Source organism: Canis lupus, chromosome 9, assembly GCF_011100685.1.
Source record: "Canis lupus familiaris isolate Mischka breed German Shepherd chromosome 9, alternate assembly UU_Cfam_GSD_1.0, whole genome shotgun sequence".
NCBI lineage: Eukaryota > Metazoa > Chordata > Mammalia > Carnivora > Canidae > Canis > Canis lupus.
This window is the reverse complement of record NC_049230.1, coordinates 3,367,592-3,380,932: the sequence shown is the minus strand read 5'-3', so window position 1 is coordinate 3,380,932 and position 13,341 is coordinate 3,367,592. Positions and strand designations below refer to the sequence as shown.

General features: G+C 62.0%; 1 protein-coding gene across 1 annotated transcript in view; it reads right to left on the bottom strand.

The window, feature by feature from the left end:
• TIMP2 (TIMP metallopeptidase inhibitor 2) overlaps positions 1-11,255 on the bottom strand; it is a 45,140-nt gene extending 33,885 nt beyond the window's left edge. The window contains 1 exon segment of the mRNA NM_001003082.1: positions 11,124-11,255. Within this exon segment, the coding sequence (NP_001003082.1) occupies positions 11,124-11,253 (130 nt within the window). The 5' untranslated portion in view covers positions 11,254-11,255.
• Between the last annotated feature and the right edge of the window lie 2,086 nt (positions 11,256-13,341).

Genomic DNA, 13,341 nt, shown 5'->3' with positions numbered 1-13,341 from the left:
CAGGACCTTGGCTGAAGCGTGGGAATCTTGGAGACGAAAGTCTCCGTGTGGGGCTGGGAGGGCCCCGGGACGTGTTCTTCCCACGGGAAGCTCCCAACCACAGCCTCCCACCTCCACCCACTTTTGTCAGGGCCCCTCTTCCTGGTCCTGTGGGTGCAGAGTCTTCTCCCTCTGCGGCAAACACCCCCCAACCGCTTGGCCTCTGCAGCGTGCGTGGTTTTGGGTCCCCGCCCCCCAGCGAGGGACAAGGTCGGGGGTTGGGGGGCGTCGGGCGTGCTGGATAAACACGGCGTCCAAGTGGCACGGGGCGCCCGATGACCTCCCGGAACGCCCCAGCACGGCCACCAGGGCCGTCCTCTCCGCGCCGCCTCTGGAGTGAGGACGTTTCTCCCTCGCCCGGTCGGGGCTCCCACCAGCACCTCGCCCCGATTCCCGGACGGCAGCTCCCATCCTCGCCTCTGCCGGACGGTCCCTCCTCCCCGGCCCCCAGCTCTGGAAAGCCCGGGCCCTGCTACCGCGCCGCGACCAGCGGGCTGCAACTTTCAAGATTACACGGATCATTCACGCGCATCGTAGGAGAATTAAGTAAACACATGCTTGTGAAAGTCTAAGTCCCCCCCCGCAACCATCTATCTCAATGTGTGAGGTCAAAAAAAAAAAAAAAAATTGTACACCATTTGGTCCCGCAGGGCGTCCGAGGCTGTGATTTATTTAACTGTCCCCCTGCTGCTGCGCGTGTAGGTGTCTCTACGGTTTCCCTAAGACAAACGACCCGGGCATGGATATCCTCCTGACTAGAGGCGAGCACGGTCCTCAGTTATTTCCTACACACAGGGCTGCTTGATCAGAGAGGGGACTGATGGTTAAAGCCCTCGAGGGGGCAGCGTGCCCTTCCAAGCCTCTGCGCTGCGCAGGGTAAGACAGGATATGCCCGCAGTCGAGCCCTTCCAAGGACAACAAGCCCCGGGGCCAGATGAACCGAGCAATGGGAAGTCCAGAGCTGTGACATCCAGTCCCGTTTCCAGAGACTCGTGCCAGGACCGGGCTCCTTGGATTCCTGGCAAGGGCCCTCGGCGGCATGACCTTGGGTGAGTCCTCCCTCCATGCCCAGCCACAGGACGGGACACGGGCCTCACCTGCCCGAGTCCTCGTGAATCAGAATCATGGGAGGTCCTTCTGCGCTGGAAACGCCTAGACCGGTGATGTTTTCATCCCCCTACCCCCACCCCGTACGACTGGGATTGACGTGCCTTGTGTTTTCAATCCCCGCCTTCCAGAAATGATGCACAAACAGCAAAGACCCTGCCATAGAGCGGCTCCTTCGTGCTCCGTCCTGGGCCCACCTGGGGCAAGAGGACGAGATGTCGCAACAGAGACCCCTGGGTGGCACACAAGCCCGGCTCCACGCTGGCACCACCCCCGCCCCCCACCCTCACCCTACCCCACCCCACCTCACCTCACCCCGGAAATGCCAGGCTGGTCCTTTTCTCTCCCAGAGACCATGAAGGACGGAAGGGGAGATGCTAGGAGGGCTGCACACTGTACAGAAAAGCCCCCAGGAGCAAACCGGGCTCACATGTCCAACGAACAACCCTTTGCTGAAAAAGAAGGCACCTGCGTGCTGCCCCCCAAGCCACAGGGTCATCATGCTCCCCCTGAAATGGGTTCTCTCTTCTGAGCAGAACAATCCACCGCGGACCTGCAGCCCACAGGGGACCCTGAGTCCTCTCTCCCCCGGCTGGTGACCGGGGAGGGCCATCACTTGGAAGCACCCTGGACTCTAGCCTCCAGCCAGGGTTACTCCGGGACACCCAGGAGCCTCGTGACCATGGACAAAGGCTCAGGTCAAGGATCCTCAGTGTTGGAGGCCCTTGGTGGTGACGTGAGCGCAGGTGCCCGAGTACGTGCAAGCACGCTAGACACGCAGGCCAGCGGCATCACCGCCCCACATCTCTGCCTGCAACACATTCCTGGCTTTCCACTCTCGGGCACGTCACAGGCCCCGGGGAGGGTCAGCCGACTGAGCCCAGCGAGTTCGCACCCATCGGGAGTGACCACAGCAAAGGCGAGCCGCAGAGCGCCCGAGGTGCGATTGCCTCTGGGGCTGTGATCCCTCCCGTCACGGGCCTGCACCGGAGCCGTCTGATGTCCGCGTGCCCTGAACTCCCTTCTGGACGGAGGCCGGAGAGAGCAAGAAGGAGCTGGCCGGGAACGGACAGGGGAGGTGGACGTCCCTGCTCCACCCGCGGCCTCCCTGCCAGGAGCTCCAGGACAGAGCGGCGAGCGAGCCGGGTCACGGAGTTCCGGGGGCGCTGGGGTGCGGGGTGGGGGTGGGGGGCTGACGGCCCTCGGGGCTCCCTGGCTTCCACACCAAGCTCACTGCTCACTCGTCAGAGATGTATGAGCATCGCAAGTGTGATCCCGCCCGCACGGAAGAGGGAGAGGAGACACAATCAGGATTCAGAACCAGTTCTGGCCGGCTCTTCTCCCAATACCTTCTTCCACTTTTTTTTCCTCTAAGACGTCGGTCCATTGCCTTATTCTGCCCTCAGTAAAGAATCAGCTGTGGACTCCTAACCAGGGCCCTCAGGTAGAAGCAGAGGGGCGTCGGCAAAGCCTGATGCGGGCACCTCCCCCCCGCCCCTGTGCTCAGCTGGGTCTGTGAAGGGGCTGCCAGGAAGGCCCAACCAGGACCCCACGCTACAGATCGGAGAGACTGGCAGAGCCCCGAGCCCAGGCAGGTCCTGCTCCGGGGCCAGGCCGAGGAGCTCTCAGGGTCTCTCCACCCACGGAATGTTCCCCAGCAGGAAGCCTCGGAGCTCATCCCGGTCTCATCACGGGCCACTGTGCTCCGGGCTCCAGGGCCCAGAACAGGGGGCTGGGCTCACTCGCTGTGTCGGGGTCAGTCGGCACCCCTGCTTCTCAAGCGGGCGAAGGGCAAGGGGAGCAGCGCCAGGCAGCTGGCCCTCTCGACTGGGCCCGGGGCTCGGCCTGGTGGGGACAGGGACAGGGACAGACGGGCCCGCCCGGGCTCAGCGCCCTCACCCACCATGTGGGGGCCTCTCCGCCGCCCGCCCCCACCCTCACCCCTGCCCACCACTCCATTTCTGTCCTCCGTGCCTTTCACCGGTGACATAATCACCCACCTGCCACATGCTAATCCAACAACATTTAGACAACACAGATAAACAAAAAGAGAAATATTGCCCTTGATCTCACCCACTGCTGAGAATTGTGATGGACACGCTTCCAGACCTGTCCCTACACGTGCATTTAAATGTGTACATGCTTCTCCGTGAAATAAAGATACACAGATAAGCAATAAAACCATATAAAGCAAAGCCGGTGGGACACCCGGGTGGCTCAGCCATTGAGCGTCTGCCTTCGGCTCAGGGAGTGACCCTGGGGTCCTGGGATTGAGTCCTGCATCGGGCTCCTGCAAGGTGCCTGCTTCTCCCTCTGCCTGTGTCTCTGCCTCTCTCTGTGTCTCTCATGAATAAATAAAATTTTCAGAAAAATAATAATAAATAAATAAAATCTTTAAAAAAAAAAAAGAAAAGCCAGTAAATTGCCACCATAGAAGCTGGGCAGTGGTGACCCCAAGGCAAAGGGGAATTTAGGGCCAGGAGGGATAAGCAGAGGGCTTGGGGGAGGGGGCGGGGGAGCAATGTTCTGTTTCTTGACCTGGATGCTCACCAGGAACTTAAGAAACGGACAACGTGTGGGCAAAGGTTTTATCAAAATGTACGTCAGCCCCAGACTCAGCCTCAGTTGGAGAGAAGGACAATGTCCGTGACGGAAAAGTGCTCGAGCTGCAGGGGGGCTTCCAACAAATACCCTCCGAGCGTCCTTCCAGGTGGGAAACGCGAGTCCGCTTCATATCTGGGGCTCATCCCTAAGGGCTTGCTCGCCCGCCACACCCGGGGGCGCCACGGCCACCCGTCAAGCCCACACGGCTCGGGGCCCCCAAGGTCAGCCTCGTCCACTAACACCTCCCCGTCCGCACTCGGGCTGCTCACGAGCTGCATGACCCTGAGCAAGAGCTTCATCGTCTGTGCCTCAGTTTGATCTTCTGTGAATCGGGGACAACGTGCGGAAGCCACTTGAAAGCACTCAGCACTTATTAACGACGGTGTTCCCAGCTTCCCACCCCCCCTTCACGAAACGAAGGAGCTTTCCCTCCCAGCTCCCCGCTGCCTCCTGGCGGCACCAGAACCCCCCACCCCGCCCCGTGTCTCCCCCGACCTGTGCCATCCATCACCCCAGCCGGGCCTCGGGTTGGGTGGGGAAGGCGCGCACCGTGCAGGGTCCCCCACGGAGATGCCCACACACCCACCCTCCACACACACGCACACCCCAGAGCCTCCTGGGGGCACCGTCCCAAGTGTTCCACCCCCACCCTTCCTTGTGACCTCCAGCCGCGACCCTAGGAAGCAGGTAAATCACCACGTCCTATTCGGGCTGGGGAAATCGAGGCCGAGGGCATCTGCGCGGATCTCTCCCCGGAAGCCGTGGTGGGGCTGCAGAGTGGCCTCCCTAACGGGCTTGTCCTAGGAAGTCAAGCGTCCTGGCTTCCTGCTGACTCTTCTAACCGCTTCGCGTTCCACTTCCCCTTCCCTCCGGGTCCCCTCACACATTTTCCACTGTCTGGGGAGCCACAGCCACAGACTCTCCCGTCCAGACCCCGGGCTCACCGTATCCCAGCACAAATACACAGGGAATGGAGGCCTGGGCGCCGAGGTCAAACCCCAGGGTGACCCCTTACCACGAGCCCACCCCCCACTCAGCTGCAAGATCTGCCTTCTGACCCCAGTCCTCCCCCCTTCCCCCCACCCCCGTGCGTGCACCTGCTCCTGGGCCACCAGAACCCCTTAACACCCTCCCCACCCCCGGCCACACTTCACGACCCTCGGGTGGGTCCTGCTGCTGGGACTCAAGCTCCACTCTGCACCCAGGCTCAGGGCCGCCCAGGCTTTGGTTCCAGACCCTTCTCACCACGTCCTCCACTCTCCCCTACAGGCCGTTTGAAGACTTCGTACGCGGCAACAACTGACCTCTTAGAGGTCACATACCCCTTGGAGAATCCAGTGGAAGTCCCGGCCACTGCCTTGGAAAACCCAGGCATGCACACGTATGTGTGTATGTGTGTGCACACACAGAGCTCTGCTTACAGTTTCAGGGCTCAAGACTCATGTCACCCCTGCCATCACCCTCCGATCTATCTTTGGATGGATGCCCATATACCCCAGGATAGGATCCTTCCATACAAAGACTACACCTCAATTATTTTTTTTAAAGATTTTTGTTTTTATTTATTCACGAGACACAGAGAGAGAGACAGAGACACAGGCAGAGGGAGAAGCAGGCTCCCTGCAGGGAGCCCGACATGGGACTCGATCCCGGGACCCCAGGATCACACCCTGAGCCAAAGGCTGATGCTTAACCACTGAGCCACCAGGGCTGCCCTCAATTTGGTTTGTAGAATAAACACTTGTCTAGTCTGCCGTGCTGGGGTCTCCAGAAGCCGAGCTGGGACACTGCTCAGACACAGGGAGCGGTACAATTTTGTCAGCTGCAAAATGGGATCCCTCTGGGTCTCTGCGTATTCCCACCACCACCCGCCCGGAGCCGCACATCCACGCAATGATGGAGGCACCGAAGGATCTCCGCGTTCCAGCCAGGTCAGGCCCCAGGGGTCCAGCGAGTGGGTCCCGGGAGCTCCGAGCTCTGGATGGGGGAGCCAGCTTCATCCTGCCTGCCCTCTGAGACACGGGTGCTCCTGACCATCCCTGGAAGACTTCCTCCGCCACTTCCCTCAGCCACCTCTCCTCCCCGATTCTAGGGCATCTCGTTGACCCTCTTACCCCTGGTCCTCGCTCTCCACACTCACTCAGACCCTCCAGCACCAAGGCAGAGGCCTGGCCAAGCAGTCTCCATGCCTACCTGTCCATTTACCATTACATACAGGTGGAGCTATCAACGTCTGTGCTAAATACCTAGAACATTCTCGTCTCAAACCACAAGTGTCTGGGGTGTAGCCTGCGTTGGAGACAACTGCTCTGTGCAAACTTCGGCAGGCGTCAGAATCACCTGGACAGTCTTAGAAATACCAATTTGCCCGCCCACGTGGGCCCTGAGGCTCTAATTCTGGATGCCAGTTCGGACTCTGCCTTTTAGCCAGCGCCCTGGGCCACCTGGCTGTCACCCACAGGTGCATGCCCTCACAATGGCTCACCGGGGGCCCTTGGGAGGGGATGCAGACTGCATGTGATATGCCAGAGTGGTGTCCTTTGGCCCCTCGCCCACCTCTCAGGCCTGGTTTGCACCCAGAACTCTCTCTCACTCTTGCCTGCGCAGGTGGTCCCCTTGCCCAGTGCATCCCCACGCTGCCACCGCTGATGATGTGCCTGGGTATGTGTTTCCCCCGACTCTGTCCTCCGAGTTAGGGTTCTCCAACCTTGACTTCCCTCCCAGCTCTGCTCTTCTCTTCCCAGGAAGACCATCCTCACTATGAGGCCACTTGCCCTTGGCCCGTGTGTGTGTGTGTGTGTGTGTGTGTGTATGTGGATGCATACGTGCAGAGGAGAGAGGGAGCATCCCAGGCAGGGGAGAAGCATGGACCCCACCCACCACGCTGCTCTTCCTTCTCCTGTCTCCTCCAGGCCTTTTTTTTCTCCTGCTGTGTTTGCATCCTCCAGGCTGCCAGGGCCCTCCAGCCACATCTCTTAGCCAATTTGGAACCCAAAGGGACCTTGGGAACCTGCAGCAGTCGGGTATCACATCAGTGGTTCTGCATTGGGACTAGGGTGGCTCAACCCTGGAAGCCTGGGAGTTGTCTATATCTTTATTCTCAATGCCCAAGTGCTGCCATCGGATCTGGACCATGCAGCCTGTATGGACGTCTGCCTGGTAACCCAGCTGAGACAGCCGAGAGGACAGGCAGGTGCCCACGCCTACAGCTCACGGACCACAGGCCATGACCGCAAATTCCCCGAGGACCAAGCGGGTCCTGGCTGGAGGCTGGGAGCGCGTCCTCAGATCACAGGCAGGGACCACGGCGTGGGGAGAGCTCCCTGCAGCCACAGGCCACACACAGCACGGCCTCCAAGGCTGTGTCCAGGGCGCATCTCTTCCCCTCTGCTTCCCAACCCCAGCAGCTCAGGTTCTAGGCACTCCCCTGGGAGAGCGCATCCCCAGCTGACCAAAACTGGGCCAAGGGGCTCCAGTCCGCCCACAGTCCCCTCCCCTCAACACCCTCTACACCTCTGATCCCAAAACCGCATTCCCCTTTCACACAGCTACTTTGTTTATCATTGGCCTGAGACACCTTGAGTCTCTCTGACTTTAGACCACACCCTGGCCGTTGGGCTTGGGGTCCGCAGGTCTGTGCCCACCCTGTGCACCTCCACGCTGCCTGGCCCTGGAGTCTGGAGCTCCCCCTCCCAAGGACAGGCTAATAATGCCCTGCTTCTTCCTTATGTCCCGTGGGGCGGAGCCAGCCACTCCATAAGGGCTTGTAGAAACAGCCGGATAGGAAAACAAGGATGTTGGGAACACAGATCAATGAGGCCTCTCCAGAAGCCCTGCCCCCCTCCCGGCCCCCAAGCACGGAAGGCCCGACTCAACTCACAGGCGTCTCATCCGCCTCGCTCTTCCCGAGCAAGTGTATCTGGTGAAGACACAGCCGTTTCTGAATGCGTGGTGCGTGCTTTCTGCAGGTGCCACGGTGTGGCCTCCAACAGTGCACGCACGAGGCTGGCCTGCTTGCCCTGGCGACCAGCGAATGGCCTTGGCTGTGGGCCCTTCTCCACCTGGGGCTGGAGATCACCAGCGGGTTTGCAGAGCAGTGTCTGGAGATGGGAACACGCTGAGAAAGATGCCATTGTGGGCATTCTGGGGGAGTAGCATGGCCATGGGCACCGCCACCCAGGCCAGAAATGAGATCTTACTCCGCTGGTCCAGAGACCTCCTGGATTTACCAGTGACTCCAGAAACTGGCTCACACGGCCCGGATCTGCCAAGCCGCTGGGCTGGCTAAGTGACTCCAGGCTCGCTCCATGGTGGCCACCCAAAGAGCAAGCCCAACGCTGGTCTCTGGCCGGGGTGTGGGGTCTGGGCAGGAGATGGCCTCGGGCTCCACGAGGTGGTAGGAGTCAGGCCAGCAGCGCACGTGAGCCCTGCTCAGAGACAGCAAACACTTCCTGCTTGTCCTCGCTTTCCCGGAAAGGACAGGGAACGAGGTCTTCCAGGAGGAACCCAGATCACCTCTTACCTACCGCTCCCTTCACCCAAATTTCACGACCTCATAATGAATCTCTTCGCCGACCACAGTTCCGGTCCTACCAGCTCCCGGAAATGCTCACACAGGCAGACAGAAATCCGACGGTGCCTACCAAGCCTGCATCCCGCCAACACTTAAAGGAGCCAGCACACCACGTGAGCAGTTAGCTCTCAGTATCCCCAATGTGCGCAAGGCCATCACCCTTCATGGGCCCCTGGACCACAGCCCTCGTGGCACAAGGTCCACCTGTGAGGCTTTTAAAACCCTCAGCAAGAGCTGGGCCCAGGCCAGACTCTCTGTATTTACAAAGGGGCCAAGACGTGAGTCATCTTTCAAAGGGCCCCAGGCCATTTGGTTCTCAGAGTGGGGGATCGTCAGGAGAAAGTCACAGGCTAGCGGCCCTCAAAGGAGAAGCAGATACAGAAAGACCACCGCCTTCGCAGTGACCTGAACTCCACAGCCACCCAGGGCTTCCGCTGGGTGTCTCGGCTTCACATATCCCAAGCTGACTGAGCACAGAAGGGCCAACTGCGGCAGCATGGCCAGAAGAGTTCCCCTGAAAACTCCTGTCCACCCCGAACCTGCTCAGGTGACCTTATTTGGAATGAGGGTCTTTGCAGATGTGATGGAGTTAAGAGAAGATCATGCTGGATACGGGTGGGCCCTATACTCAGGGACTGGGGTCCTTCTTACAAGAGAGAGTTTGGGACAGACACACGCAGAGAAATCCACGTAAAGACAAGAAGGCAGAGGCTGGAGTGACGTGTCCACAAGCCAAGGAAAGCCAAGGATGGCGGCAGCCAGCAGGAGCGGGGAGAGAGACACCCGGAGCAGATTCTGCCTCGGGGTGTCCGGGAGGAGCCCATCCTGCCAACACCTTGACTTTGGACTTCGGGCCGCCTCAGCTGTGACAGAGACAACCGCTGTTGTTTTGAGGCTCCCCCGTTAGCGGATTCAGTGCAGCGCACAGGGATCTCACAGCCGGGGCTCTGCTGTGCAAGTCTGGTGTCAGCAGCCCGACTGGGCCTCTGAGCTGGGACGGGGTCAAAGTTTAGGCTCCTTAGTGATTTGGATGCGAAGAAATGGGACACACGTGTCAGGAGATCCAGACGGAGTGAGAGGAACGCACACAGCAAGAAGGAACCTGAAGGCTCGCTGAAGCTCCTCGACCCTGACCCTTTGCTGCCCTGGTTTACTGGGCAGGCCAGGAAGCGGCTGGAAATTCTTCCAGCAGCTGAAGAGTGTGAGGTGGACCCGAGGCCCTGCCCCTTCCTGCAGGCTCCTGCGAACCAAGCCCAAGCGCCTCACGAGGTTCCTTCTGGGCCTTGAGACCATCCCGCCCTACAGCTTCATGGGCAGGAGCCTGGCCGTGTCTCAGCAAAGGGGCCCGGTCAGGCCCAGATGCCCAGCGGACACCCCAGGGGAAGGCCAATGTGCATCGCCCTCAAACCTGCTGGGCAAGCCAAGTTGGGGAGCCAGCCTTACTTAGTCCCCTGCCTCGGGGTTTACGGAAAACTCCTCTGCAAGCACCCACGCCAAGATGGCCGGAGCCATGTGATGCCCACAGGTAAGAACACCTGAGGTCTTCCTGGGCCAAGCGGCAGGTCAATGGGGCCAACTGGGGTGTGGCCAGGGGCCGTGGGGAGCTCAGGAGGGCATGGCCGACAACAGGAGGAACCCAGGGACCCAGGCTCTGAGTCTGCACAGGTGAGGGCAGCCAGCCTCACTGCATCTGGCCTGGCAACCGGACGCTCTGCTGGCTGAGGCTTAGAAGCACAACATAAACCTGTTGAGAAGCCAATTGTGGGGGGGGGGGGGGCAGTGACCCCCCTGCTGTGCATCTGTCCTTGTGGCTAGACTTGCCCTGGGAAATCCCGGCTGACCCTCACCAGGGCAGCTGGAGGCCCGGACGGAAACCTCTGGGGTCCTGGGGCCCAGCTGGTCCCTCCCATTTCTGCCACCTTCTCCCCCACTTGTCTCCGGCCCCTGTGAGGATCCAGGATCGGAACAAATAACGGGCTCCTCCTGCCTCCCGGGCTCACCCCCACCTTTGAGGGGCAAGGGTGCAGAGCATGAGAGACATTTTCCGAGGGTCCTACGCGGCCACGCAGCCCCACTTGGCCCCAAGTCTCCAGTGTGCGGGGATGTCCTGAGAAAGCGGTCCGGCAGCGAGCCTCTCGCGGACCCTCCTCCCACCGGGCCTGGCCGCAGGGCCCCCCTCCGGGCCAGGGGCTCCGGCTGCCCCTCGGGGCTGCCCCTGCGGCCCGGGGAGCCTGGGCAGAGCCGGGAAGCTCCCCTCTCCGCCCCAGCCGAAGCCAAGGTGAGCCCGAGCCGGGCTGGAGGGCTGGAGGGAGAGGCCGGGGCTGAGCGGCCAGCCCTTCCCCTCCCAGCCCCGGGGCGGAGCCCAGCTCCCGCTCGGCCGCGAAAGTTTCTCGGGGTCCCCGTCCTCCCGCGCCCGGGCCAGGGCCAGGCCTGCCCCGCCGCGCCGCGTCCCCTCTCTCCCCGCCCCCCCGCCCCCCGCGCTGGCATCCCCGGGCCCTGCGCCTGCCAAGCCCGGTCCGCTCCCTGGCTCCCTGGCTCCCTTCTTGGGGCTGGGGCTGGGGCTGGGGCTGCGGAGGAATTTCGGTGGAATTTTGAGGTTGAGAAGCATCTCGGCGAGAGGCGAAGAAAGGGAGACGCGCGGGGGAAAGAGAAAGTGCGATCCTGGCGTCCACTTGCAGGATTCCGGGAGGCCCGAGGCCGGCGTCCGGGCGTGGGCCCCGGCGGGCGGGCGGGCGGGGCGCGCGGGGGGCGCGGGGGCGCGGGCGGGGGCGGGCGGGGGCGGGCGGGGGCGCGTGCTCACCTACGTCCGCGTTGCAGAACGCCTGTTGCGGGTGCACCGGGGAGCAGCTGCAGGCGTCGGCCGGGCGCGGCAGCGTCGCCAGCAGCAGGAGGCCGAGCGCCAGGCGCAGGCTGCGGGCCGCGGCGCCCATGGCGGGCGGGGCGGGGGCGGGGGCGGGGGCGCGGGCGCGGGGCTCGGCCGCCGCGGGTGTGCGGGCGCTGGCCTCGGGGCGCGCCGGGGCCGCCCTCCGCACCGGGCCCGCGCTCGCCCGCGCTAACTCTCCCGGGTCGCTGGGGCGCGGGGCGCTGGGCGCGGCGGGGGCGGCGGCGGCGGCGGGGGCGGCGGGGGCGGCGGCGGCGGGGGCGGCGGGGGCGGCGGGCACCGGGGCCTGCGCTGCCTTCTACGGATGCGTGCGCTGCGGGCGCGGGCCGGGCCGGCCTTTTATCGCGCTCCGGGGCGTGTCGGCTCCGCCCCCCGGTGGCCGGCGGCCAATGCGACTCCGGGAGCTCCCGGCCGCCCCCTCCCCGCGCCCCCGCCCTCCCCCGGACGCCGCTTTGTTGTGCGCGGACCCGCCGACCGTCCGGGGCCCAGCGCCGCGCACCTGGCCCCGCAGCGCCCCGGCCCCCGCCCCCGCCCCCGCCCCCGCCCCCGCCCCTCGCAGGTCGCCCGGGGGCGGGGCGGCGCCCAGGGGGCCCTCGCCCAGCGCCCGGGACTCGCAGCCCACCCCCCCACCCCCGGGGGCCCCTTCCCCTCCCCCCTTCCCTTCCCCCTCCCGTTCCCTCCCCCTTACCCCCTCCCCTTCCCCCTCCCCCTTCCCTTCTCTTCCCCTTCCCCTTCCTTCCCTTTCCCCCTCCCCCCTTCCCCTTCCCCCTTCCCTTCCACTTCCCTTCCGCTTTCCCTTCTCTTCCCTTCCCTTCCCCTTTCCCCTTCCCCTTCGCCTTCCCCTTCCCCTTCCCCTTCCCCTTCCCCTTCGCCTTCCCCTTCCCCTCCAGCTTGGCACAGGAGCCAGACACTTCCCACCCCTGGGGGTCCCTGAACTGGGGCCTGGTGCGCTTCAAGGAGGGACCCCTGCCCACCAGTGCCCCTGGGGTGGGGTGGGGGGGCTAGGTGGCCTGGGGAAGCTTCCTGGAGATTCCTTTTATAAATGGAGGTCTTAGAATTTTAAGTGCGCTTGGCCAGTTCAGACGGAGGGGGAGGGGGAGTGGTTACTATGAACAAAACAGGATTTTATATAAACTGGCCATATTTTTGACCAGCCAACAAGAGCGGGGGGGGTGGGCCTAGGAGTCCAGGAGGCGGTGCGATTGGAGGGAAGCATTTGCTGGGCTCTGCTCACACAGTTCTGCTTTAGCCCACGAATGTGGGACTGAGGACTTCCGCCCCCCAAAACAGTTCTGTGTTCCCAGAAAGGCCGGATCTCCCAGGTGCAGAAAAGCCTGTGAAGTGTGGCTACCATGCGCCTGTCACCGAGGCTGCCCTGGGCCCCCCTGTGCTCGGTGCTCTTATACACAGGACCCTGCTCTTGCCCACAGGACGTCTGTAATCTAGCCGGACGGCTGTCAACTGAGAATGACACCATTGCGAGTAATTGGCCACTAAGCTGTGCGGTGCCGACTCGCCATAGGAAACTGTAAAACACTGGAAGGCTGGAGGAAAAAAAAAACAAAACCAAAAAACCAAAACGGTTTCTCTCTGTTTACATGTGCTTTGCAGCACACAACTGGGAGCAAAGTTAGATAGGCAGAGTGGTTATTTTTAGTACCCTGCCCAATCCAAAATCACTTTTTCAGCTTTTGTCCACGTCAAATAGAGTTGTGTCGTTTTGAAATGAGGTAGGGTGCTAACCTTTTAGTCGTTGGTTCAGAAAATTATAACACGACAGCTGCCTCTGCCTTCTCCTCTCCGTCTTTCTTTATTACAAGTGGAATAAAATGTCAAAATGCACTTGAACTTTACAGAATTCCCAAGTCGATTTGTTAGCATATGAGAGAAACAGATAATCTGGGGACGCCTTGTCCAACAGGTGAGATACACGCATAAGCAATCAAGTACACACGAGGGTGATAACTACCCTGGAGGTAGGTTTGATGGCGGCACAAGATTGGGGGGCGGGCAGATGGCTATTGCATGGGGGTGGAAATAAGGGACCTGGCCTACCTGCCTGCCCGCCTCCCTTCCTTCCATCAGCAGTGCTTTCTGGTGCATCTACGGGGGACGGGGGACGCTGTCCTAAAAGGGT